The sequence below is a fragment of the Artemia franciscana genome, chromosome 11 (assembly GCF_032884065.1).
Source record: "Artemia franciscana chromosome 11, ASM3288406v1, whole genome shotgun sequence".
NCBI lineage: Eukaryota > Metazoa > Arthropoda > Branchiopoda > Anostraca > Artemiidae > Artemia > Artemia franciscana.
Genome location: NC_088873.1, coordinates 7,176,432 through 7,203,737, shown reverse-complemented (window position 1 = coordinate 7,203,737; position 27,306 = coordinate 7,176,432). Strand labels below are relative to the sequence as shown.

The 27,306-nt window shown below is 34.8% G+C and overlaps 1 protein-coding gene and 1 long non-coding RNA gene across 2 annotated transcripts in view; one reads left to right on the top strand and one right to left on the bottom strand.

Annotated features, from left to right (window-relative positions):
- Positions 1–27,306, bottom strand: part of LOC136032743 (uncharacterized) — a 165,307-nt gene that overhangs the window by 88,811 nt on the left and 49,190 nt on the right. The window contains exon 2 of the mRNA XM_065713077.1: positions 19,325–19,593. Coding sequence (XP_065569149.1) covers positions 19,325–19,570 — 246 coding nt within the window. The 5' untranslated portion in view covers positions 19,571–19,593. The remainder of the gene's footprint in view (positions 1–19,324; positions 19,594–27,306) is intronic.
- LOC136032744 (uncharacterized) lies at positions 727–27,306 on the top strand. Its single transcript, XR_010618774.1, has 3 exons — positions 727–895; positions 21,654–21,830; positions 27,158–27,306. It is a non-coding gene; the product is annotated as an uncharacterized LOC136032744 (long non-coding RNA).

Here is a 27,306-nt window from a genome sequence, read left to right as displayed (position 1 = left end):
TCCTTCAACAGCACGAACAACTATGGCGGAGACAAGGGTCGTCCGCAACTTTTATCCAGGGGCAAAGGTTTAAAAAAAAGCTTTCCATTTAAAAGTTCTTATTTTTCCTGAATAACACAAAAATTTACACCATTTTTATATTTTTACTATTCCAGGAGGGGTGGCAATGCCCGTTCAACTCCCTTAATTACAGGTACCCGTGAGAAGGGACAACAACCATGTAACTAAAAGTCGAAAAAAATACTTATTTCTTAAAATTCTAGATACTCGATGTGGATAGGGAAATATAAGAAACTGTGGAATGAATTTGGTATATAAAGCCTAACCAGGGTGTTTGGTAGTTATTTTGAGAAAAAGGGTAATTTATATTCAAATTATGAAACAAATTCTTGGAAATCATGAAATATAGGCGTTCCATTGGAGCCCAGCCCTTAGTCCCTCCACCCTGGCATTCATGACCAAGCCTAAATCAAGGTCTTTTTCAATACTTTACACAACCACTACTCCTTTGAACTGGCATAGCAAGTGGCCTCAGCTGAAGCACTCAATATTCGACGCACTAGTTGAATGGCAAAAAATCATGATAACATATTTCGGTTGCCAGGGCATTTTGCCATCATCTTTATTATCACTGACGGTTTTCAAGTTTGAACTGGACAAAAGAGCCAATGAGATAAATTTTCAAGTTCCGCAATTTATTTTTCGGGCCAGTGCGACAACGAAAAAAGAAGCCAAGTGACTTTTTGTTTTGTCTAACGGGATATTTTTTCCCCTCAAAGACTTTGTGCTGAGGAAAAGTAAAGAGTGGTGTATATTTAGGGGAGCGGAGTGTGAGCTTTATTTTAAGAAGTGCGAAATGAGATACAAACTACGTTCGTTTCAAAGAGGCATTGAGGTACGAAAAACGTATACGATTAGTATACGTTTAACGTATACTAACAGGAACAGAAAGTGAGGTAAACTAAACAATAGGTAGGGAAAGAAATGGTAGGAGGTACAATTTTTGTACACCCAAGGCTTAGTTAAAGTATGTCTAGACTTTAAAAGAACCTAGGAAAAACAGCCGGATGATTTTTCTCCTTTGTATAATTTCCAGTCGTTTAAAAGCAAAACACGGTTACAGTTTTAATGTACCCTCCCTTTCCCAATTCAAAAATGTGTGAGGGGTCATCATTCTCTACCACTTGGTGCACATCCTGGAGCACCACTTTTTCTGTTATACGTGACACACTTCCGCTTCGCGAAACTTCTTTGCATCATAAGAAAATTCCCGGCACACATGGTATATATATACCCACACACACACACACACACACACACACACACATATATATATATATATATATATATATATATATATATATATATATATATATATATATATATATATATATATATATATATATATATATATATATATATATATATAGTACCCAGCATTAACTTTAGAAAAACCAGAGCCTGATTGCCAAAGACTGTTCTTTTCCACAATTGGTCTAACACCAAAAAAGGCAGGACGTCCCTGCAGACAGGGGTGAGAAGATGTGATAAAAGCAATTTAAAGGAAATTAAAAATTCATGTGAGGGGGTAAAGAGAGATGCTTTGAAATGACAAAGGTAAAGGACGAGCTTGCGCAGCTGTGTCGGCTTCAGGCGATTTAACGCTGTAAGGCGGTTTAACGCGGTTTAACGTATGTTTTAAGCACTAGTAGTTATCCTCAATCTAAGGTATTGAAATACATTGGAAAAGAAAGTGTTAAATTCCACACTGCACTCAACATGGCATTCTGAGATTCAAAATGGCAGTTTTCGCGGAACGGTTTAGACCCGGTAATTTCTTGAGCCCGTCTCTCCATATACATAGTCAAATATATTAAAAAATGTGGTTGAACTTGCCTGTCTTTAAACCCGTTAACTGTTTAGATCCGTTAACGGTTTAGCTACCACGCATTTTATATAACACTTCATTAAAGTGATATTTTTTTCAGGGGCAAAATTTTCTTTCTTCTATCTAAAAAAAAGAACAAAGCTTTCTTTGCGCTCCTCCACGCATTTCCTCAATGGGGGGGGGGTCTCATGATATTACGGACTGTATACTTTCCTAGCCGTCCTCCTCAGTTCAGCTACGAGTAGAACTAATCCACAGGTCTATACGTAAAAGATAGGGGCGGGGTCGCAGATGGGTCCATACATATTCACGATACCCCCTGGAACAGTGACTGATGAAAGGATTCCCCTCTTATAATTGGCTGGCTGTCCCTTTTTCGCAAAGGAGAAATATCCACTATGCCCGTGCCTCCCCCATGAAAAATGAAACATTACACCCGCGACAGGGTTACAAACTAGCGATCAGTAGTGTGCACGAATGTATCCTTTGGCACTGATTCCTCTGCCCCCAGGTCTGACTGCACAGCACCGGGATAAATGAAATAGTCTAGTGGGAACTTTAGAGCCAGATACAAACGAATTAAGTTTTACAAGGGGGATTCATCCGAACAGCCAAAAAAGCAAGCAAATCATACGAAGATTGCACCAAACTACGGATAATTCCCAGAATCCAAAAAGTATGAGGGAGCAGACCCATTGGTACTCTCCACTCGTGCCTGCTCCTTTCAATCAGCCATCCTTAGCAGAGAGGTCATTCAAGGCGGGAGAGCTTTATCTTTCCTTGAACTATATTTAACTAAAAAAAAAAAAAAAAATCCTTGTAAAATGTTTTACAACGAAAAAGCTGAACCTGCCTCTGGTCCTGGTTTGAACCTCGCCACTCAAATCTTTGTCCGATCCCCACAAATAACAAAAACATATGCATAAAAAATTGCCCAGAAACCTTTATAATCCTTATTTTTGTAAAATCTTCCCCTATTTGTTTTACTCCGCCAACAAACAATCCTGGGTACGGCCCTGCCTGCACTCCTGAGGAGTTTGAATAACTATATAGCTTAGAACCCTCATCGACTATTTGGAAGTCCTCGAGACTGACACGCTACTTATTGCGGTAAGTATTGCTCAAGCTGCAGAATAGCGGTAAGTATTGTCCAAGCTGTAGAATAGAAAATATACGGAAGATTCCATCTTTTTATTCATTTATATTTTATCTTATTGTATTTATTATTTGTATTAATATTTATCACGATTCTTATATTATTATGTTTATTTTTATGATTCATGCTCATTTATTTATGATTTTATGTTGCCACGGTGATTAAACCCAAAGCAACAAAATTGGGGATATACTTGAAAGCGACAAAACAATTAAATGAATATCTCACAATTAAAACAAATGTCTGCTTTTATTGCGAAATTCACAATGCTCCAGACAAAGCAAGAAAATGTCATAACTCAGCAAGTTCTTTTCTTTTATGTAGAATTTCTCTTTCATAGCTTAGCAGAAACTGAAAGGAACATGAATATCAATTATATTTATAGAAACTAACTTAAGGCCTATTCACATTGAGACTTTAGCAATATCTAGACCCTAATTTTGGGAAAAGCTATTTAAAACCATTCATTTTAGTAGTATTTAGAACTCGATTTTGAAAAAACCCAAGTTCGATTCATTTGAAATGAGTTAAAATAACAGGACAGCGAAATTAAAATCTGATTGCTCGAATTGGTAAGTGGAAATTTACACAACAATATACATGTTACGAAAAATCAGGAGTTAAAATTTTTAATGAGAAAAACCTACATATATAGTTGTGTAGTTTTTGGTAGAAGTTGGCGCCAAATTTGAAAAAAGAAACGTGGGTGAAAAATTAGCAAAAAAATAAGAAAGAATATACGGGACCAAATAGAAGAAGGAGAAGCTTTGTTTTGATAGTACAGTTGTCTTTGGGAATCAACAAACAGGCAATGTTTTACTTTTTACAGACAAAACGCGTTATCAAATTTAAAAATTTGGTAATGTTTTACCCTTTACGGGCAAAAAACACCAAATTTGAAAAAAGAAAGGTGGGTGAAAAATTAGTAAAAAAAAGCAAAAACATATGACACCAAATAGCTTAAGAAAGTGTAGCTTTTTTTATAGTGCAGTCAAACAGTTCGTGGTAACGAACTGTAGTAAAGAGCGACCCGGCTCAATAGTAACTGAAGCTCTAAAAATGGAATTTTGATACCCATAGTTACATAAAAAAAATCGTATTTTAATGCTGATTTTAAATATATAACTTTCATCAAGATTATTCTTACCTATCAAAAGTTACGCGCCTTAGAAAATTTGCCTCATTTTAGAAAATAGGGGAAAACACCCCCTGAAAGTCATACAATCTTAATGAAAATCACACCGTCAGATTCAGCGTATCAGAGAACCTTTTTGTAGAAGTTTCAAGCTCCTACCTACAAAAATGTGGAATTTCGCAATTTTTTGCAAGAAGACAAATCACGGATGCGTGTTTATTTGTTTTTTTTTCCAGGGGTGATCGTATCGACCCAGTGGTCCTAGAATGTCGCGAGAGGGCTCATTCCAACGGAAATTAAAAGTTCTAGTGCCCTTTTTAAGTGACCAAACAATTGGAGGGCACCTAGGCCCCCTCCCACGCTCCTTTTTTCCCCAAAGTCACCAGATCAAAATTCTGAGATAGCCATTTTATTCACCATAGTCGAAAAACTTAATAGCGATGTCTTTGGGGACGACTTAATCCCCCGCAGTCCCCGTGGAAGGGGTTGCAAGTTACAAACTTTGACCTGTGTTTACATATAGTAATGGTTACTGGGAAGTGTACGGACGTTTTCAAGGGGATTTTTTGGTTTGGGGGGGAGTTGAGGTGGGAGGGGGGCTACATGGGAGGATCTTTCCATGGAAAAACGTCTCATGGGGGAAGTTACTTTCAATGAAGGGGGCGCAGGATTTTCTAGCATTATTTAAAAAAACAATGAAAAAATAAATATGAAAAGTTTTTTTCTACTGAAAGTGAGGAGCAGCATTAAAACTTAAAACGAGCAGAAATTATTACACATATGAGGGGTTTACCTCCTCGTAATACCTCGCTCTTTACGCTAAAGTATTTTTAGTAATTTCAACTATTTATTCTACGGCCTTTGTGATTCAAGGGTCATTCTTATGGAATTGGGACAAAATTTAAGCTTTAGTGTAAAGAGCGAGGAATCGACGAGGGGTGAACCCCCTCACATACGCAATAAAAACATACGAATATAGAAGTTCGTTACGAAAGCATTACGTATATTTTTTTACAAATGAAAATGTTCGTAAAAAATTAAAAGTTCTAGTTGCCTTTTTAAGTAATCATAAAATTGGAGGGCAACTAGGCTTCCTCCCTCGCTCCTTTTTTCTCAAAATCTTCCGATTAAAACTACGAGAAAGCCATTTAGCCAAAAAAAAAAAAAAAAATATGCAAATTTCGTTTTAATTATTTATGTGCGGAGAGCCAAGATCAAAACATGCATTAATTAAAAAACGTCCAGAAATTAAATAAAAAAACAAGTTTCTTTAAATGAAAGTAAGGAGCGACATTAAAACTTAAAATGAACAGAAATTACTCCGTATATGAAAGGGGCTTTTCCTCTTCAACGCCACGCTCTTTACGCTAAAGTTTTTTTTTACTGTTTTAAGAAGTAGAGTTAAGAGAAAGAGTCAAACTTTAGCGTAAAGAGCGAGGCGTTGAAGAGGAAAAGCCCCTTTCATATACGGAGTAATTTCTCTTCGTTTTAAGTTTTAATGTCGCTCCTTACTTTCGTTTAAAAAACTTGTTTTTTTATTTAATTGTATTAAGGAATCAACAGACTGGTAATGTTTTACTTTGTACGGACAAAAAGTGCCACATTTGAGAAATAGTGTGTGCAAAATTAAAAAAAAAAAGAAACGTGGGTGAAAAATTAGCAAGAAATTAAGCAAAAAAACAAGCAAAAAACAAATGACGCCAAATAGCTTAAGAAGGTCAAGCTTTTTTTATAGTGTAGTTGTATTAAGGAATCAACAGGCTGGTAATGTTTTACTTTGTACAGACAAAAAGCGCCACATTTGAGAAATAATGAGCCCCAAACTTCAAAAGAAACGTTGGTGAAAACTTAGCAAAAAATTAGCAAAACATATATGGCACCATATAGTTAAAGAAGGTGTAGCTTTTTTTATAGTGAGGTTGGTTGTCTTTGGTAATCAACAGACAGGTAATGATTTACTTTTTAAGGACAAAAAGCGCCAAATTTGAAAAAAAACGTGGGTGAAAAATTAGCAAAAATAAGCAAAAAACATATGACACCAAATAGCTAAAGAAGGTGTAGCTTTTTTTTAGAGAAGTTGTTTTTGGGAATCAACAGACAGGTAATGATTTCCTTATTAAGGACAAAAAGCGCTAAATTTGAAAAAAGAAACGTGGGTGAAAAAATAGCAAAAATAAGCAAAAAAGATACGACGCAAAATAGCTTAAGAAGGTTAAGCTTTTTTTATAGTGTAATTGTATTTAGGAATCAACAGGCTGGTAATGTTTTACTTTTTACGGACAAAAAACGCCACATTTGAAAAATAATGGGCGCCAAATTTCAAAAGAAACGTGGGTGAAAACTTAGTAAAAAATTAGCAAAACATATAGCTTAAGAAGGTGTAGCTTTTTTATAGTAAGGTTGTCTTTGGGAATCAACAGACAGGTAATTTATTTACTTTTTATGGACAAAAGCGCCAAATTTGAAAAAAGAAACGTTGGTGAAAAATTAGCAAAAAATAAGCAAAAAACATATGACACCAAATAGCTTAAGAAGGTGTAGCTTTTTTTATAGTGAGGTTGTCTTTGGGATCAACAGTCGGTAATGATTTACTTTTTAAGGACAAAAAGCGCCAAATTTGGAAAAAGAAACGTGGGTGAAAAATTAGCAAAAAATAAGCAAAAAACATAAGACACCAAATAGCTTAAGAAGGTTCAGCTTTTTTTATAGTGGGATTGTCTTTGGGAATCAATAGAGAGGTAATGATTTACTTTTTAAGGACAAAAAGCGCCAAATTCGAAAAAAAGAAACGCGGGTAAAAAATTAGCAAAAAATAAGCAAAAAACATATGACACCAAATAGCTTAAGAAGGTGTAGCTTTTTTTATAGTGAGGTTGTCTTTGGGAATCAACAGACAGGTAATGATTTACTTTTTAAGGAAAAAAAGCGCCAAATTTAAAAAAAGAAACGTGAGTGAAAAATTAGCGAAAAATAAGCAAAAAACATATGACACCAAGTAGCTTAAGAAGGTGTAGCTTTTTTTATAGTGAGGTTGTCTTTTGGAATCAACAGACAGGTAATGATTTACTTTTTACGGACAAAAAGTGCCAAATATGAAAAAAGAAACGTGTGTGAAAAATTAGCAAAAAACACATGACACCAAATAGCTTAAGAAGGTGTAGCTTTTTTTATAGTGAAGTTGTCTTTGGGAATCAACAGACTGGTAATGTTTTATTCTTTAAGGACAAAAAGTGTCACATTTGAAAAATAGTGGGCACCAAATTTGAAAAAAGAAACGTGGGTGAAAAATTTGCAAAAATAAGCAAAAAACATATGACATCAAATAGCTTAAGAAGGTGTATCTTTTTATAGTGTAGTTGTCTTTGGGAATCAACAGACTACAAATGTTTTACTTTGTACGAACAAAAAGTGCCACATTTGAAAAATAGTGGACGCCAAATTATGAAAAAGAAACGTGGGTGAAAAATTAGCAAAAAAATAAGTAAAAAACATGTGGGACCAAATAGCTTAAGAAGGTGTAGCTTTCTTTTGATAGTGTAGGTGTCTTTGGGAATCAACAGACAGGTAATGTTTTACTTTTTGCAGACAAAAAGCGTAATCAAATTTAAAAATTTAGTTTTGCTTATTCATTTGCACGAATCAACGTGGCAATACTGACAAAACTATAGTACAAAAATTGGATCCAGGGGGCATGTTTCTATCTATGTGTTCTCGATCATCTAAAGTTCAGCCGACTAAAGCTACTTTCCATTTATTTTTGTTCTAGGGAAACCTCTGAGTAAAAACGAACATGTATTCCATTATCACTTCTATGAGGTTTTGCAGAGATGTTTGTGTTCCATTTGAAATTTTATTCTTTTGAACAAGTCACTCCGAAATTTCGTCAAAAATTTAAACAAAACAAATACTTCTGCTGAGCTGATAAGAAACGGAAAACTTGATATTTCAACTATATAGTTCAAGCATGGACGCAAACATGGGGGCGTCAGTGTCCTGACCCCCACCCCCAAAATCACAAACTTTCTTAGATTTCAGGGAACTTTTTATTCAACTTTGCTAATGGTTATTATTATTACTGGCTTCAAAACACTTTTGTTATTGCCCACTTCCTTTGCCGGAAAGTAATGCGTACGTCCCTGATTTTGAGTATATTTCTCAAAATGTACCTTCTATTGCAACCGAATACTTCCGAATATCATTTCCATCTCAACCGAAAATATCCAGCAACTTAAAACATGCAGGGATTAACAAAAAGTAAAGAGTATGCCGTTGCCCATTAAAGTCACTTAGCATACTGTAATGTACTGAGCGCTTTACTGAAAACACAGAGGAGCTGACCTGACTTCTACTTTTTCAAGAAAAAAGATGGAAAATGAGAATTCAGGGAAAATACACCCAGCAGGCACATTAGAATTTTCTGAAAACGTTTTATTATCTCTTACTATGTGCAAAATCTGCAACCGCTTTGTAATGAGCTGCGAAAATATCGCCATCTGTACAAAAAAAAATTGCAGTGAATGCCAATTCTTACATATACTCTAAGTTGAAAATATAACAGTTCAAAATAGGGACGACACCTTTTAATAAACAGTGAAACAAATATTAAATTTTTAACTGAATATTTCGGACACATTTACAGCGTCCATCATCCATTGCCAAAGGAGGCGTTTTGCCCAATATTCAAGCAGTGCTTCTACCAAAGAAGACTGAAAAACCGGCAAAGGCTTAAATGAATCTAACTTTAGCTCCAGGCCATACCCCAAATTAACCAAGTTGTTTTACTGCTGATGATGGACACTGTATATGTGTCCGAAATATTCAGTTAAAAATTTTATATTTGTTTCACTGTCTATTAAAAGGTTTCATCCCTATTTTGAACTGTTATATTTTCGTCATGAAAAAGCAGTGTGGTCTTCGAAGTTATCTATGATCTAAGTTGAATTTTCTAAGCTTCAATTGCACACCTGTGAAGCACAGAATTATCGTTTCCATTAATAATATGCCACACGGAAACCGTAATTTGAAAAAAATTCCGCACGCAAGTTTTCACCGGATTTGGGCAGAACCAACCGTAAGCATGAGCGACTTCTCGACAAATACCGTTCCACTTGGCCTGATGTCAACAGAAATTTCAGCAATAGGAAAGTTTACAGCCAAAATAGGGCATACGAAAATATTGGCAACTTTCAACTTCCACCCCTTCCTCCCGTCATTACAGTAATTTAGGTATAAGCGTAGAATTGGGGCTATTCAGAAGCAAACATGTTAATAAAACAATTCTTATTTCATAATATGTCGAAACATTGTATTTAACACATTTTAACTGCGATTCCACTATACTTTACCCCCCCCCCCCTAAAGTGAGTTTTCCGTTTCTTAACATCGTCAGTGTTGATTCAATTTACGGGTACGCGGCTTGAAACAAGAGGGACACCTGGCAAATATATAATTTGGGCTAAATATTTGCACAATAGGGGGGGGGGGTGAAGTATAGCGAAATCGCATTAAAATTTGCTAACTACATTTTTCTGCATTTTATGATGTAGGAATTGTTTTCTCAGCATCTTTCCTTTTCAACAGCCACAATTCTAGGCTTATACCGTAAATTGTTACTATTATAGGTGTTCACAGGTCCAGTCTTCAGGATGGAGTATCGGATGATTTTTTCGAGTAAAGGGCAAGAAAAATACCGATCATGTCAATGAAAATTTTCAGCAATATGAAACTGTATAGCGCAAACTAAGACAATAAAAATGTTTTCTTAATTCCAACTCCCCCCCCCTCACCCTTGGTATTACCGCAGGAAAGGCCAGCTTGTAAAGTGAGGTAGCCTATCACAAGTTTTTGCTAAACGTTAAACTGCCTTTTTGGGTAACTTTAAAAGTTCTAGCGCTCCTTGGGCCGATCTAGGATGAACTGGTTTTGCCCCTTCCCTCCACGTTCAGGTATGGCTACTATATTGTATCGAAATTATGTAAGTTTTAAGTCTGGACAAATTTATATTAAAGAAAATTTAAGGATTTTCTCTGCCATCTGAATTAATAGTTGGGTCACCAGAAATTTAAGATGAGTTTAACTGAAAAAGATGTGTACTTAAGTTTTAGCCAGTACACACTCGAGAATTTAGATATATAACATCAGACAATAACCGATTTACTGCTGTTCGTATACGGGGACAATTAATCTTGGTTCAGTGGAAAAATAAGTTGTAGCTATATTTTAATAAATATATAGATGATATTTTGGTTAGGTTATATTTGGCATGCAGTCCCGCTATACTTAACCCCCAACCCCCTAATGTGCAAATATACAGCCCAAATTATATATATCCTGTCTATCTCCCAAGAGTCTCAGTTGCATAGTCACACTAACAGATAAGTACCAAAAATGTTCTTATCGTACTTTGGTTTTGGACAACCGAACTCTCTCGTAGGTCCATTAGCATTATAGTAAACATCAGTTTTCTCTTGTAGTCCCTTTTTGTATTAAAGAAAAGAGTTTTCGCTCAATAATCCCCTCTCGTCTCCTAAATTTTCTTCTTATTATCCAAGTCCGGGAATCACGGAACCAAGCCAGGGAAATTCACATAGACAGATATCCGTTGCTATGTTGGAATTTTCAATAGCATGTTCACAATCTCTGCTTCCTGGGCACTGTTTAAATATCTAGACATGATGTCGTGCTGTTATTACCACTGCTGCCTTTTGCAAAAACAAAACAACCTCAGAGAAAATTAAAATTTGCGCATTACCAGCTTGGGCAAACTACAGTTCTCTGAGTAGATAGATGAGAGTATGTTAGTCCTTAAAACAAACACATTCTCTTTATTCTTACGAGATGTCGACCTAATGTTCTACATTCAAGCAGGGCCGTATCCAGAATTTTTGTTAGGAGGGAAGGGGGTACAAAAAACTTCCAAAACGCATCAAAAATGGGTTTTTATACGTTTTTATGAGCCGAACAAATATTTCGGAGGCAGGGGGTTTCAAACCCCCCCCTTCCCTGAATACGGTACTGCGTTAAAGGTTTGTTTCGGCTGTTCAATTGTTAATTTATTATGGTTGTCAACAATTCTTTCCTATTCCGCAGAGACAGAAGTGTTGTGCAACAAAACTTGTTTGTAAACTAGGCTACTCTCAGAAGTCTATTAGATTGGGTGAGGAAAAAATGTGGTACTTCTGTATTATTCCGAACACACTCAAAATATGATGGAAATATAATATGTTATTATGAAGATTTAATAGTTTATTATGAAAATTGTAACCTAACCTAACCTTTCAAACATGGCCTATTGTTACACTTCCAAAAATGTTCCTTCTCGTAAGAGTATAAAGTCATGCTGTGTCCATTGACGCACTATTTTGTTGTGGGCAACAACCCCTTTATCCTGGAAAAATGTAATTGCCTCTTTTTTCAGTCTTTGGCAAATCCAAAATCTTTATTTCAAAATCCATGTTCAGACACTATCTTCTATCACTATGCGTAGCAAACTAAATTGAGTTTTGTCTTTGTGGCTATGAAACTGAATTTTCTCATAAAATGTACCTGCATCGTAGTTTGTTTCACGAAAGAACCTAACTTCACTTATTGAGTGTGTTCTGAATAATATGCAAGTACCAAAATGTATACAAGCTTGGAAAAAACTAGCACAGCTTACAAGGCTAGTCTGTTTTTGAATATATTTGCAGGACCCAAAAAAAACTAAATTAATAATTTTTAAAAACACAAGTAGTCATGGGTTCCCATTCAATGTTTACTGCGTGGGTCATTCATCCTGATTTGTTGTATTATCAGTTTTTGAACGGCGTAATTCAAATTCTCCAACAACGATTCAACTTACTAAAGAAATCCGCTAACCAGGTTAGCTAGCATTTTTTGCTCTTGAACACGGATGTTTTAGCTAACAAAATTATCAGCAAACAATTCTCTGAAACGTATCAATTGGGCAGAAAAATACAAGCTTGGAAAGAAATTCAGCATAGCTTGTAAATCTAACCTGTTTTTTAACATGTTTATTGAAATCCAGCAAACAAAATAGCCAACTGTAAGAAATATTAGCAGTCAGGGTTTCCCGTCAATATTTATAAAGTAGATTAGTTATGCTAATTTGCTGCATAATCAGTTTTTGAACATTATACTTTAAATTTTCGACACAATACAACCCCGAAATTTTCCGTCTACCCTAGCAAGCATTAGTTTTAGATCAAATTATCTGCACTAAACAAAAAATGGCTAATAGAAGGATGCGTGATTTAAATACAATCGAGGATACAATTTATCTTCTATTGCATATGATTATGGCCAGGCTAAGACCTTTTTAAGAGGCTAAGGAAATTGCAGAGTACCCTTAGATAGAGCCAATGATCATACAACCTCGAAACATACCATTTCATACAGCCTCGAAATACCGTATATGCAGGGTAGCGCTCACAACATATGCCAGAAAAAAAAACGTACCAAGCGTCGCAAGAAGGTGTGGCGGCACCTTAGTATGCAAACGTGGCGGAATAAATGAAACTCCGAAATGACCATCAGATGGCGGAGGCTTTTTATAAATGGGATATTTATTCAAGTTTTAAAATTTAAAATCTTCATTAGCCCTGCTTTTATCCCCTCTTTTGGCTTTTTTTTCACTATATGATGAATAATTACCAGTATTTGGCTTTTCCATAGCTTCAAGTTCAAAAATTTTATAGCTTCATCAACCCTACCTTCATCCCCTCTTTTGGCCTTTTTTCAGCATATGATAAAAATTACCAGTATTTGGCTTATTTGGCTTCAAGTTTCAAAACTTTCCACCTTATTCTCTTAACCTCTCCGTCACATGATGATTCCTGACGAATATTTATATCTGAAACTCTGAAGTTCTTCTTGCGTTAGCGTTATAAATCCCTCTGAGTAGAGGATTTTGCAATATCTTTATTGCAAGGTAGCTCCCTCGTTTTCCTTGCTTAAAGTTTCATTTTAAGCTAGACAAATTATTCGGTAGCCCAAAATTTAAAACAATTTATTCGTTTAAAAAAAACTAATATATTTATAAAATCTATTAGTATGCCTCTCAGGTTAGGGCTCCTGCAGCATACCGGGAAATACAGACTTGCATGCGATGTTGTTTACAAGTCTTAAAACCTGAACCATTCTAAATAGCTGGTGCACTATGTGCTTTGATTCGACTAAATTATTGGATTAAAAAATCACAATTAGCTATATGGTTTCGAGTAATTTTCCTTATATATTGCAATCCGTTTACCAATGTAATTTTTTATTACCGGTGTACGCAAGGTTAACGATGACTCGGAGAGGTTGCAATTTAACATCGATCCAACAATAAAATTTACTACGGTAATTAATGTTACGTAAAGGACTTGCAACAGTAACCTATTTTGATCTTGCCTCATTGAACTGCAACCTTCCTTCATTTTGAGCCGCGCAGCAACAGTCTCGGAGTAAGTCCCGAGAAAGTCGGTAGGTTACCGGTATCAATAAGCCTTATAAGCCATTTCTCAGCCGGCTCAACAGAAGTTGTTAGCTAATATTGTCTACGAATTTCTCCCTCAAATTGAATCATTGTTGGAGCAAAACGTAGCAGAACTTAGGGCGCAATATTCAAAAACGGAAAATGCAGCAAAGCAGGATGACAAGTTTCTGCACTTTGAGCATTGATGAAGAATCTATAACTGCTAAATTTTTTTTAAAATTGGCAAATTCTTTTGCTGATATTTCGCAAAAACCCTCATAAATGGGCTAGCATAGAAGCCTATACTATTTTTATTTTTCAGCCTTGAATTTTCTTTCACTTTCATGTCCAATTTCCACGTCTTTGAAAGTTGTTCACTCGCCCTAGCCGAGTGGATTGGTGCATTAAATTTAGGATCCTTTGTCCGAGAGGGTGAGGGTTCGAATCCAATTATTTGGTTTGGGACGGAGGTCAATGGCATGACTCTGTAAGCTCAGCCTGAGTCGACGCAGCTGCAAATGGGTACCTGGAGAAATCTGGGTAAGGTAAACAGGAAGGGTGTGCGCAAGCACATGATGGTTGCCCCCCCCCCCATTGCACTTCCTGGTTGAAGGGCCAAGACACGGAGATGAGTACCGCCGTTAGGGACTGTAAAGCCTAATGCCTTATTGTTTTTACTTTTGTTTCTGGGCTGAACATCATAATCCATATTTTCTTACCACTAATACATTAAAATGACGGAATTTATATAAAAAGCTAGATCTTCCACCACGAAACTAGAAAGTAGTGTTAAAAATTAAACAAATATAAATTAGCCTAATTCCGGGGTGGGGTGTGCCACACCGATCCTCAATCCTCGATCTGTTAACGTTTGAATTGGCTTTTCTGAAAGCTTATTAATAGGTCTACATGAAAAAAATAACCACTCAAGTGATTTAAGTGTTTTAACTGCTTATGCCCTTTGCAAACATTTAAGCGGAAATTTTTACTTAGTAAAGCAAATACATCTAAATAAGCGGATCCATTAACGAGCCATTGACAAAAATGGACACATAATGTAAAAAAAAAATTCTTCTTTTATATATACTAAATCTAAAGTAAATTCCTCCGTAGCACCAGATCTTTGAGGTTCTGAGCACCAGATCTCCGTAGCACCAGATCTTTGAAATGAAGGTATGATTCATTTATTTTGTTCTAAATCTAATCTGTCCTCGAGTGCAGAATACCTTATTTTAAAATCTTAGTTTTAAGACAACCTAAAAATAGGACTTGGTTAGTCTATTATTATGTGAACTTGCCTTATCTTAGTTCTTTTAATTATCTCCATAAGATAAGAATAAGCCAAAAATCGACTACATTCAGAAAGTGCAGACAGAAAACAAAATTAAATAAACAATTAAGTTGGGAGACGTTAAAACATTTCAAAACATTCACTTTCAGCTATTAAATAATAATTATCAATAAAAAATGTCATAGTCGAATTTTCCACTTAAGAGAGTCCTCATTAACACACAGGAAATGAAGGAACGGCCTGTATTAAAATTATTCGCGGTTAGACTAGTAAGCCTAGTAGACTAGTAGACTAGTAGGAGTCTTCTAGGCTGTCCAACCTAGATCTCAAGCTTTTACGCATTTCTGCATAGTTTCATTAATTTTCCAAAAAAAGACCTCTACACTGCTGACCCCCTCCCTTATCAAAAAGAAGTAAATCCGGTGAAGGCGAATGCGCATGTACGTATTCAAAATCAGTTGGGAGCGGAAGATTTTGATTGATGAAGACCGCAAAAAGCAGGGATTTCGCAAAAAATATATACGAAATTATAGACAACATTGTAAGAATTTTGGAGTTAAAGTCCGTAGGTACGCATGCAAAATTTTAGTGTGTAGGGCAAGGGCAACAATTAAAATCGATTTTAGAATTTCCGGGTGTCCTTAGCCCTACCTCCCCCCCGTTTACACTCCTGATTGAGTTGTGATACTCGGAGAAATTTACTTTGGCTACATTTTTGTAAATCTTCTGCAGAATTTACGGCGAAAGTTGGTTTCAAAACGGCCTTCCAAAATCAAGCATGTATTTTATTCTTTAATTAAGCCAAATACTTCGTACCGCTATATAAGTGGCCTAATTAGTAATTAGTGGCCTAATATCACCACTGATCTTCATGAATATTTCTTCTTCTTGCACGACCTTGCACGACTTCTTGCACGACCTTGGATACGGTTATCAAGTCCAATCTCCTCCCAAACGCTGATACGTGCTGCATATGTCGAAGACACGAACAAACTGTTTGCTTATTTAGAGCCAATTTAGAAGCACTAGGCGAATCAAAATTGAAAAAATGAAATTAACCCCCCTTTTCTATTGGAAGCTTCTCTATTGAAAACCTCACTAAGTATCGTCCAAGTACCCCCTCCCCCTGAAATTGTTACAAAATTCAAACTGGAAAATCCGAATTATAGAACAGAGATATTTAGGCAAAAACTGCACTTAGCCTATTTGAAACATGATCCCCTCCCGGAAAAATCTGATGACCTCCCCACATCTGAAGATTTAACAGCGTGAACCTGTAACCATCATTACTAACACAGTTTAAAGAAAAATAGAATTGGAGAATAGAAACCCAATTTAGCCAGACAACTCAGTGAATAAAAAGGATTGAAGCTAACCTGTTTTTTCTTATATATATTGGCAGCAGCTAGGCACCGAAACTATCGACAATTTGGCAGCGTTGCAAGAACTGGAATATCCAACGCGAATAATGTACAGAGAACAAAGCCTTAAAAGCATTTGGCAACCGACCATGCCCGCTTCATTTTAGCAAAGAAACCAAGACCTCTCAATAGCTAAATCTTTGTTCTAGTATAGTATTTATTTTTTATGTTGTCACACCCTAAAATTCGGAGAAACCAGCGGTCCTTACGAGAGGGAGGGGGAGTTGTACCTATGAATATTGTCAAACAAATCCCGTAAAATGTCACTACTTTTTCTATGATTTAATCTAATTTTCATTTAAGCACCTCGTATTTACTATGTTGACGAATAAAGTCCCTCTCAACACGTGCTGCAGCTCCCAATAATCATAGCACGAGTTTCCACCCAACACCCAAAGCAGATACTTGATTTGAAGGGATAGAACGGAGTTCATGGTAAAACGCTAGAAAATGCAGCAGTTTCTCAAAATTTCGGTTTAATTCAATTTTAGCAAAGCAATTTTTGTCCCAATCTTGGTCGTCCATCCTTCCCTACTACAAAATACGGTACTCATCTCTTATACCCACCACACTCAAGTCCTTGGTCTGACAGAACCGGTTTCTTTCTGTAGTGGTTTCTTTCTTAGCGTGAGAGTGTATATACACTACATTGAAGGTAAATTTTAATTCAATATTTTAGTTGGTATTTTGGTTGGTTAGATTAGAAACCATTTAATATAATGCGTTCTGGGGGGGGGGCCTGCTTTCCATAATTCTCTGTTGTACTTTCCATATATTTTGTAATTAATTTTGTTGCTGAAGTATTTTATTTTCATCATACTTAGGTATATTTCATTAGGATTAATCTGACTCGAGTGTGGTGGGTAAAAGACCCAAAATACAAAGATAAATACCCAAAATAAGCACTTCTCGGCAATCTTTTAACTCATTTGTACTAAAAGATAACGGAGAATCTTTACGCACAATACACAATAATCATCCGAACCTGGTCTTAAATCAGTTCTATGTTAGGCTTCAGGTTGTATCTCCATGGACCTGTATCTTCGAACAAATCAGAGAGGTGGTATACCCCTGAAGGTTGAAAGACACACAATAATTATTCCGACCCTGGTCTGACATCGGTTCTATGCCATGTTCCAGGTTCTATCTCCGCGGCCCTGCTTCTCCGAACGAATCAGCCTGGTGCATACCCCTTAGGGTTGAAAAGAAATTGTTCTTTGGATTATATTCTTTGTTTTTAGCTGTCTTAACAAGACAATCAATCATCAGACACGTCAAATGGATTTTAAACACAAAGGGGGAATTTTTCCTCGCTTACTCGTAAAAACAGTCGTCACTAATTTCTGAATTTGACCTTTAACAATTTTTACGCTATAAATATGTGTTCAGAATAAAAATTTTACAATAAATTTACTGTTTCGACCCAGACACACAAAGATGGACCAAGTAGAGAGGGTGGATAAATCTTTTTTTCCAAAGAGGAGTGGGTTGAAAAGTGGAGAGCGCGAATTTTTATCATTATTTTAATTTTTCCAGAAAGAGAAGTTCTCTCGAAAAATCTTCGGTTGAGTTTTTTAACCTCTACGCTCTCCCCCTTTGTGTAGGTATGTGTTCGATATAATTTGGATTGTTCAGGTGCTAATTATTCTTCAAAAATGCAAATTATCAAAACTGAAAATCTCCACAATCTCCAATTTTTTTTAATTAAATAAAGACAAATCACGGGGAAAAGGGGGTCACAAAGATATTCCGAGATCAGGAGAGGATTCATGCCCGAAGATCCCTCTCTTCCTCTTCCTACCTAAATGTATGGCCCTTAAAAATAGGGGAAGATGTGAAATATTTTTCTCATGAATCCTTTGAGGACATTCTTGAAATGCTCCTACAATTGTACTACTTATCTAGGAATAAATAGCGACCGGGTCCTAGGCGCTAGATTTTACGAAGAAAAGTGATTTCATTCCATTTAAGATGCCCATAATTAGTTCAATGGCAGCTTATGAGGCTTCCACATATCCTAAGAATGCACACTGGTCGTTCCCCATAAATGGTTCTTTATTAAACAGTCCACAACAGGAAAAGAATAAAGTGCACATGAGTTCATTCGGAGGGAGGGGAAAGAATGAAAAAAATTCAAAAGAAAAAACAACTAAAAACGTAAAAACAGGTGAATTATTTTAAAACACAGGAAATTTGTGCAAGAACCGTTTTATTCCTTAGAACCAAGTGAAACGGCAAAATCTCCCACTCCCTTTCTTCGCACACTCCCTCCCTCTCCACTTATCTCCCCAGTTTAGAAACAGACGAGACTGCAAAATAAACAACAATCTTTCGGAATTTTGGCAGAAGCTTTAAATTGGGGGAGATAGCGTACGCCAGCATATCGGCCTTAGAGTGGCTTGTCACTACGAGCCTTTCTGTTATTAAATAAAATAAACAAGTTTTTTCAATTGAAAGTAAGGAGCGACATTAAAACTTAAAACGAACAGAAATTATTCCATATATGAAAGCGGTCGTCCCCTCCTTGACGTCTCGATCTTTACGCTAAAGTTTGACTTTATCACAAACTACTTTTAAAACAATAAAAAACTTTAGCGTAAAGAGCGAGGCGTCGAGGAGGGGACAACCCCTTTCATGCATGGAATAATTTCTGTTCGTTTTAAGTTTCGCCACGAACTGTTCGATGAATAGAAGTTGTCTTCACAGTCAAACGCTACTTTGACTATTTTTCATCTCCAAATTGGTATTTAAATGTACAAATTTCCCTTAGTTTATTTACAGTGATTATGGTTTTTATCCTTTTTCCCACCACCTTCAAGGCAACCTCTGTCAACAGCGTGTCGGCCTTAGTGCGGCTTACCACTGCGACGCTTTGTGTTAGGAATAGCAGTTGTTTCTTAATAGTCAAACGCTACTATTTATTTTTTACCATTACTCAGCTCTGTATCAGTATTTCAATATAAAAATTCAACTCACTTTAGAGTGATTATGTTTTTTATCCTTATTCCCACCACCTTCAGGCCAACCTCCACCAACAGGAGGGTGTCTGTAAAAACGACCTGGATGAACCCCCGTTTCTTCTGCTTGTGAGTTTGATAAGCTTTCTGATTGTAGACCTTGTTCTAAAACTGACGAGGAATATGAGTCTTCGATGCTTTCTTCTAATAATGGAGTACGAGATATTTCCTGAATATTTCTTGATGGCCAAGGACGAGCACCCATAACGGCCCGAAGGCCGACAGTTCCTACAAGAAAGAAACTAATAGGCTTTTGGACCAATTAATTTTTAGTAAAGTTGTAGGGCATATTTTTAAAGATTTGCTTCCAAATAAAAACATCGCTGATCGACAGAAATGCTGTCTTCATTTTTATGTTTTCAGGTAACCGGTGCATAAAAAAGACAATTTGAAAGAGTAGCCTATATGAAACTGTAGAGTCAGATCTTAGGAGATTTAACATGGGAAGATATTGGAATTTCTTAAGATAGCCCTGGGTTCCAAAACATACTATTATTCGCATGAAAACACAATTTTTGAGTAGCCTATACGAAACTGTAAAGAGTCAGATCTTAGGAGATTTAACATTGTAAGATATTAAAATCTCTTTAGATAACCCTGGGTTCCAACACATACTATTATTCGCATGAAAACACAATTTTTTGAGTAGCCTATACGAAACTGTAAAGAGTCAGATCTTAGGAGATTTAACATGGTAAGATATTAAAATCTCTTTAGATAACCCTGGGTTCCAACACATACTATTATTCGCATGAAAACACAATTTTTGAGTAGCCTATACGAAACTGTAAGGAGTCAGATCTTAGGAGATTTAACATGGTAATATATCAAAATTTCTTTAGATAACCCTGGGTTCCAACACATACTATTATTCACATGAAAACACAATTTTTGAGTAGCCTATACAAAACTGTATAGAGTCAGATCTTAGGAGATTTAACATGGGAAGATATTAAATTTTTTTAAGATAACCTGGGTTCCAATGCATACTACTATTCGCATGAAAACACGATTATTTGACCAGATATATTGACCAGATATGCTGACCAGATTATTTGACCAGATTATTTGACCAGATATATTGACAAGATATGCTGACCAGATTATTTGACCAGATATATTAACCAGATTATTTGACCAGATATATTGACCAGATTATTTGACCAGATATACTGACCAGATTATTTGACCAGATATATTGACCAGATTATTTGACCAGATATATTGACCAGATTATTTGACCAGATATATGGACCAGATTATTTGACCAGATATATTGACCAGATATGCTGACCAGATATGCCAATATAGCAGCTGGGAGCGAATTTTGGTTAAAATTAATCGATTTTCCAAAATATTGTACAAGTTCATGCCTTCACCAATAATTTTGATGAATAAATCACATCCAATCAATAGGTTGGGCAAGATCGAAATTGATATTACAAAATTTATTTTGTCAGTTAAAAACACAGAAAACAATACTTTAAAGCCGATAAAGACCTTAATAATAGGTTGTTTGTAATGAAAGCAATGGAATAAAGTCTAAGAAGAAATTGGAGTTAAAAGTAAGATTAGTAGGCCAATTTACATGGCTAGGCCTAATTTGAAAAATACAGGTCAGTTTTTTTTTCTTTTTCTGTTTTATAACCTGAGTTGTGTACAAAAAGGCCGTCATTGAGCATGGCAGCTAAATATCTAGACTAGCATGGGGCAGGTTGATTCTAGCAGCGGTAATTTTGGGTAGTCAATGTGTTTCTAAGCTAGAACAGAAGTCAAAAAGAAAAAACTGGAATATGCTCTTTGATTTCTCACTTAAAGCTATTTTTATGTGTCATCATTACTGACATTTTTGATGCATCTCAGTCCCTTACCCTAACATGACAAGATATAGGCCTTGTTGTAGGCTATTTCAAAAAGCTGAATTATTGTGCTTTTTTTCAAAATCGGACGCAAATAAAGTGTCTAGAGTGACTACCTATAATAATTATTGCCTTGCAAATTTAGTATCCGATTTTTATTGCGACATTTCGCCATATAAAATCGTATACTTCGGAGCCCAGGATATGTCTTCAAAAGAGTTGCAAACATCTTCATCGTCCGAAGTTAATACTTTATTTAAGTACCTATCGATTGGCTAAGATGTATCGTAAACGAGAAGACATCTTTAATTAAAAGAGAAGAAAATCTCAAAGATAATTGGATATTTTTGTTGTTAATCAGTATATTTATAAGATCAAAGCTGAAAGATCTTTGTAAGTAATTGTTAATCAAAATTCTTTCGTTTTAAGAAAAGTTTAACTCAAAATCTGGTCGGGACAAAGTAGATGTCAGCACACGGCTTGGGACAATGTTGATCGGTTTCGTAGATCCACTGATATAAACCAATACTGGTGACATATTAAGAGTCCCCCCTCCCATTTTGAAGTTCTTCAAAAGACGAGTCTATATACCCGCTCTTGTATAAGGTAGGTTTTGTTTAAATTAAATTTGAATTGATTATTCATTTCTAATTTCTGTTTGTCTTAGGTTTTATTTGACCATTTGAGGCAAATGTTATACTTTTTTTGACGAATTTGCTTTAACGGCAGAAGAAATTATCTAAATTGCCTATTGCATTAATTGTATGCCATTTTGAGCTTTGGCAATCCAAAAGATGTTATATCACAGGACAAATATTGCAGCAGGTCAGAAAAGAACTAAAGAAAACTTTAAAATTATCTTACTATTAATAATTCTCATTCGTTTAGACAAGGGTTTTTTTTTAGACCTTTTATATGTTTTTAGACTTTATATGAACGAGGCAATTATGATACTTAATGATTCCTTCTCCAACTATTTATATAAGCCAAAAAACGATAATTGACACATTTTGGAAAAGCGGAAATTTTTCAATATTTCAAGAGCCAAATGAGGTATTGGAAGAAGACTGACAAATTCAAAGTCCTTTAGAGAGTGGATATAGATATTAGTTTCACAAAATTATCAAATACCTCATTTTGAATTACTAAAACTAATGTCTATGTGCCTCTAATACGGGAACAGGAAAAATTGAGAAAAAGAGATGGTAGACAGAAACCAAATATGAGGATAATTACCTTGGAAATGGCCAAGACATGTGACCAGACATGGTTAAGACAATCATGATATAAAAGCTTCGTTTTTCATCTATCTTTAAAAACCAAGAAAGAATAAATGGCAAATTAAAAAAAAGGAACAATTTTTTTCAATATCTCAGGAGTCAAATGAGATATTGGGAGGCGAAAACAAGCCAGAGCACTTAGTTCAGAGGGTGAGATATAGATATTGATCTCGCAAAATTATCGCATAACCCCTTTTGAATTAGAACAACCAATGTGTATGCGCCTGTAATGCGTGACCAGATAATTTTGATGACAAGACACGGTAGACAGAAAAGGAAATTGAAGAATTGCATGCAATTAATCTTGTAGATACCACAGTATTTTACTAATTACAACCTAGAATAGATCATGAATCATCATTAAATAGGATATATAGTCAATTCGTGATGCAGGTTTGGCCAAGACTAGTTAACTATGGCGCCATTTATATAGCTACAAACAAACTGCTAATAAAAGCTAAATTAAGTGGAACATATACTTTTGCCAATGTCTGTTTATTATTTTCACGATATTTTGGGAGTTGTATTTCTAGTATAAATGAACTTTATCTGAAAATAAAAAAAGCATTTAGATTATTTTAAAATAAGCATAAGAATAACTTCTCGTAGTCTACTTCGTAACGAAAAAACAAGTTCAAATTTAAGGTAGTTCTTTTTTCAACGTGTTGGTCTTCCCGAATTTTCGGTACGATATTTTGAAAGTTGTATTGCTTGTATAAATGAACTTTATCTGAAGATAAAAAAAAATTAATAAAATTCCCATTTACATGATTTTAAAATAAGTACTAAGCGGGGCATAACTTTTCGTAGTCTACTTTGTAAAGAAAAAACTAGTTCAAATTTACGGTAGTTTTTTTTTTTTTTTTTTTTTTTTTTTTTTTTTTTTTAACGCACTAATCGTCCCAAATTTTCGGTAAATTCTAGATGGTGGGCTTTTTGGTACCTTGGAAAATAGTGAAATTATACAAATGAATTCAGGGGCAAAATTATGGAATGGAAGTGGTTTTAAGCTTCTATCTCTACTTCTTTTCTAGTTTTAAAGTTAAAAGGATTGCATAGAAGACAGGTCCCATCGCTGTGTTAACCACTTTCGGAAATCGTGCACAAAAAATGGTATAGGCCACTTGCGTCGTAAAAAGACGCTGTGTGCTAAAAGGTGCCATGCATGACGGTCAAAAATGTGTATGAGGGGGCAAAGGGTGGGAAACTTTTCGGGCCATATAGCCTGTCTGTCTTAATTTTGACAAACAAAACAAATTGTTTTAGTTTTTGTTTGGCGCAACTCTTCTTGGTCGCTAGATTTTAAAAACAAAAAATTCAATGATCTGAATACGAGTTTAAGCCTTCCATAGATTTTCTTCAATATTAAGGTACATTTTAACAAATTATACAAAACCTTTTAAATGAGGATTTAGCAAACGTGACTACAGATCTTTGTGTGCTATTTCTAAAAGTTCTTTCTAAAGATCTAAAGATTTTGCTATTTCCAAAGATCTATTTCTAACGGTTTTATCCTCATAGCACTAAATTCATCCAAATTCATCAACGACCAGTCCCCTTTAGAGAAGAAGGGGTGGGAGGTAAGTACATAGCACTATTTAGGATCTAGACCTATTCCTGCAAGTTTCAACCTTACTCAACAACTTTTCAAAATAAAAAAAGCTCATTATTTAGAGCTTTGCAGTACTTTCTACAGTCAAAACATGTTCATCACATTTCGAAATTCTGATTTGGTAACTTGAAAGGTGTTATGTGATAGTTTTAAACAAAAATAGATAGATCCCAGACGCTCAAACGAAGCATGCTCCTTCTATTTTTAACATCCATTTTCTTTTATCTTATTTGGTTTGCAACTAAAAGTTTCTATTATTCAAAAATTATATGCCTTTTTTTTGGCTTATAGAATTAGTGAGAAATTGTCACTTTTGATGTTAAAACTTGTTTTGTCGTATCTTGGATGTTTATCAAAATCTTCCTTTCATAAATAACTACTTATGAATAACAGTATAAAAAAAAGAAAACAAAATTCAGCTTTTCTACTCTCCTGTTACAATTATTGTGTGACATAAAGAGAGTTTTGACCTATCGTAGCCAAATTTTAAGCACTGAAACTCAATTTTGGAATAAAAACGAATTTTACATTGCCTATTCGATATAAAAAGACGATATAAAAAGACAAAGTCAAAATTAATGTACTTTTTTTTATAACGCTTTCGTCGCGTCGAGATATTTTATAATTAAACAAAAAAAAGGTCAACCGAAAGTAAGGAGTAAAATTAAAACTAAAAAAAAAAAAAAACAGAAATTATTGAATAAATGGGGGCACTTTCCTTTCCTCAACCCTCGCTTTTTGCGTTAAAGTCATAGTTCTTTAAAAATATTTTTCATTCAAATTAAACAGCCTTTGTATTTGAGCAGTCTTTAAGAATTGTGACAAAAAGTCCAATTTTAGCATAAAAAGCAAGGATTGAGGAAGGAGCGGCCCCCTTTTATATGGAATAATTTCTGTTCATTTTAAGTTTTAATGGTACTCCTTATTTTAATTTGAAAAAAACTTATTTTCTTTTTATTTAATTTCTGGTTCAATTTTAATTTCATTAAAGTCCCCTCTCCACTCCCCGTGTAAAATTTCCCTTGGGAAGCTCCCCGGGAGCTCCTCCCCATGAAAAATTTTCCCTTGAGGGTTCCCCCCGCAAAAAATTCTCTCCCCCCAAAAAAACCTCTCACATTTCCAAATAATAAATTCTATGCATGAACAATGGGCAATTTTCGTAACATACAGCCATTTCGCCAAGAGCTAGGGTGGGGGGGCACGTCATCCCAATGGCACGATTATAGGACCTTTCAACTATGCTGAATCAAGGTGTTTTCCCCTTTTCAAATTTTTTTTTTTTAGTTTCGGTTACTATAGACTGAGTCGCTCCTTACTTCGTTCGCTACTACGAATTGTCTGATAATTGCAAATGTTTTGTTTCCTATAGCAAATACGAAGTTGTTGCTGTTTAAATTTAAAAGGAAAATCTTAGCATGTTTCATAAGACCAAATATTAATTGACATGAGAGAAACATGTTGCTAATCCATATGCAATCGCAATCCAACTTTTTTTTCTTTCACAGATAATTTAGTTTATTACTAGATTAATCAAAATAGACAGGTAAATATTCTTTAAAACAGGTTTATGCTCTTATTTACACTGTAAATTAGAAGACGGGGCTCCATTCTATATTAATCTTGGAATAGACGAATTATTTTATTTTTCACAACTCTACAATATGGTCGGAATATTTCCCGACTGAATAGAAAAGACTACCCAGTTAGAGGTCAAATCATGCCCCAGAAGGGAAAACAGATAAAAAAAAATGAAGAGAGAATTAAAACACCTTAAACACCATGAGAAAAAAGCTCTGGTACATGTACCTAATTATTTCCTAATGTCTGATTTGAAGTTTGGATCTATTGTCCAAAAATACGCTCTAGGACCACACAAGACGCACAGAAAGAACAGAAAACGAAAAAATATTAGGGTTTATATACATATATATATATATATATATATATATATATATATATATATATATATATATATATATATATATATATATATATATATATATATATATATATATATATATATATATATATATATATATATATATATATATATATATATATATATATATATATATATATATATATATATATATATATATATATATATATATATATATATATATATATATATATATATATATATATATATCAAAGTCGTATCCTGAGGGGTTAGGAGATTCGAACCCCCCTCCCAAAATGTTTGTTCGACTTGTAATAACGTAACAAAATGAATACATATATAAAAAAATCATGCATTTTTTGAAGATTTTAACCCTCCCTCCCCCCAAAAAATCTGAATACGGCCCTGATATATATATATATATATATATATATATATATATATATATATATATATATATATATATATATATATATATATATATATATATATATATATATATATACTTTTTTTTTAATATCGAGAACGGTTTAGAGTACGTCTTTTGCCAAAATAACTGTTTAGTTTTTTTTTCATTTCATTAAAAGGCTGAAAATTATTCCAATTTAGATTTTGTTTTTCTGAATATCTATCGGTTCTCCTTTTTTCTTTTCATAAGATTAATGATACAGATAAAGCTTATTCGCTTTATATCAGGCTGTAGCCTAGTATCCCTGTTCAAATGAAGGTTATACAGGTTTTAATCCTCTCTAATTATTTTCCCCCATACTGTAAATAAAGGCCTTATGCTCACAGTATATCTTTTGTTTTGAAGAAAATTCTCAGTAGTTACTTAAAAAGATGAGGCCTGTGTGCATTCTTTGGAGGGGATAGTGCCCCCTAAGATTGGTATTAACACACCGCGTAAAACGATAATACCATTGGGACGTCTATTAGCAAAGCTGCTTTTAACTGTAACGAATCATCCCGACGGCCGGGTAAAAACAAAACCTGCAGCCGATGGGGCAAGGGCCCGAAATTAGGCAGAATTACTCATTTCATACAGTAGGACTCATATATAGATCCCCGAAGAAAGGTAGACTTGTCACACATTGTTGAGCTCAAAATTTACGGAAATTTTAGTCAATTTTTTTTTTTTCAGTTTTTCCAGAATCATTTCGGCGAAGAAACCACCAACTTGTGTAAACAACTAATTTTATTTGAAATAGTTTATCGGTGAGTTCGATTAATAGCGGGCTTTTTATTTTTTGCTTTAGTGAAGTAAGAGAATACTTTATTAATAAATGACAA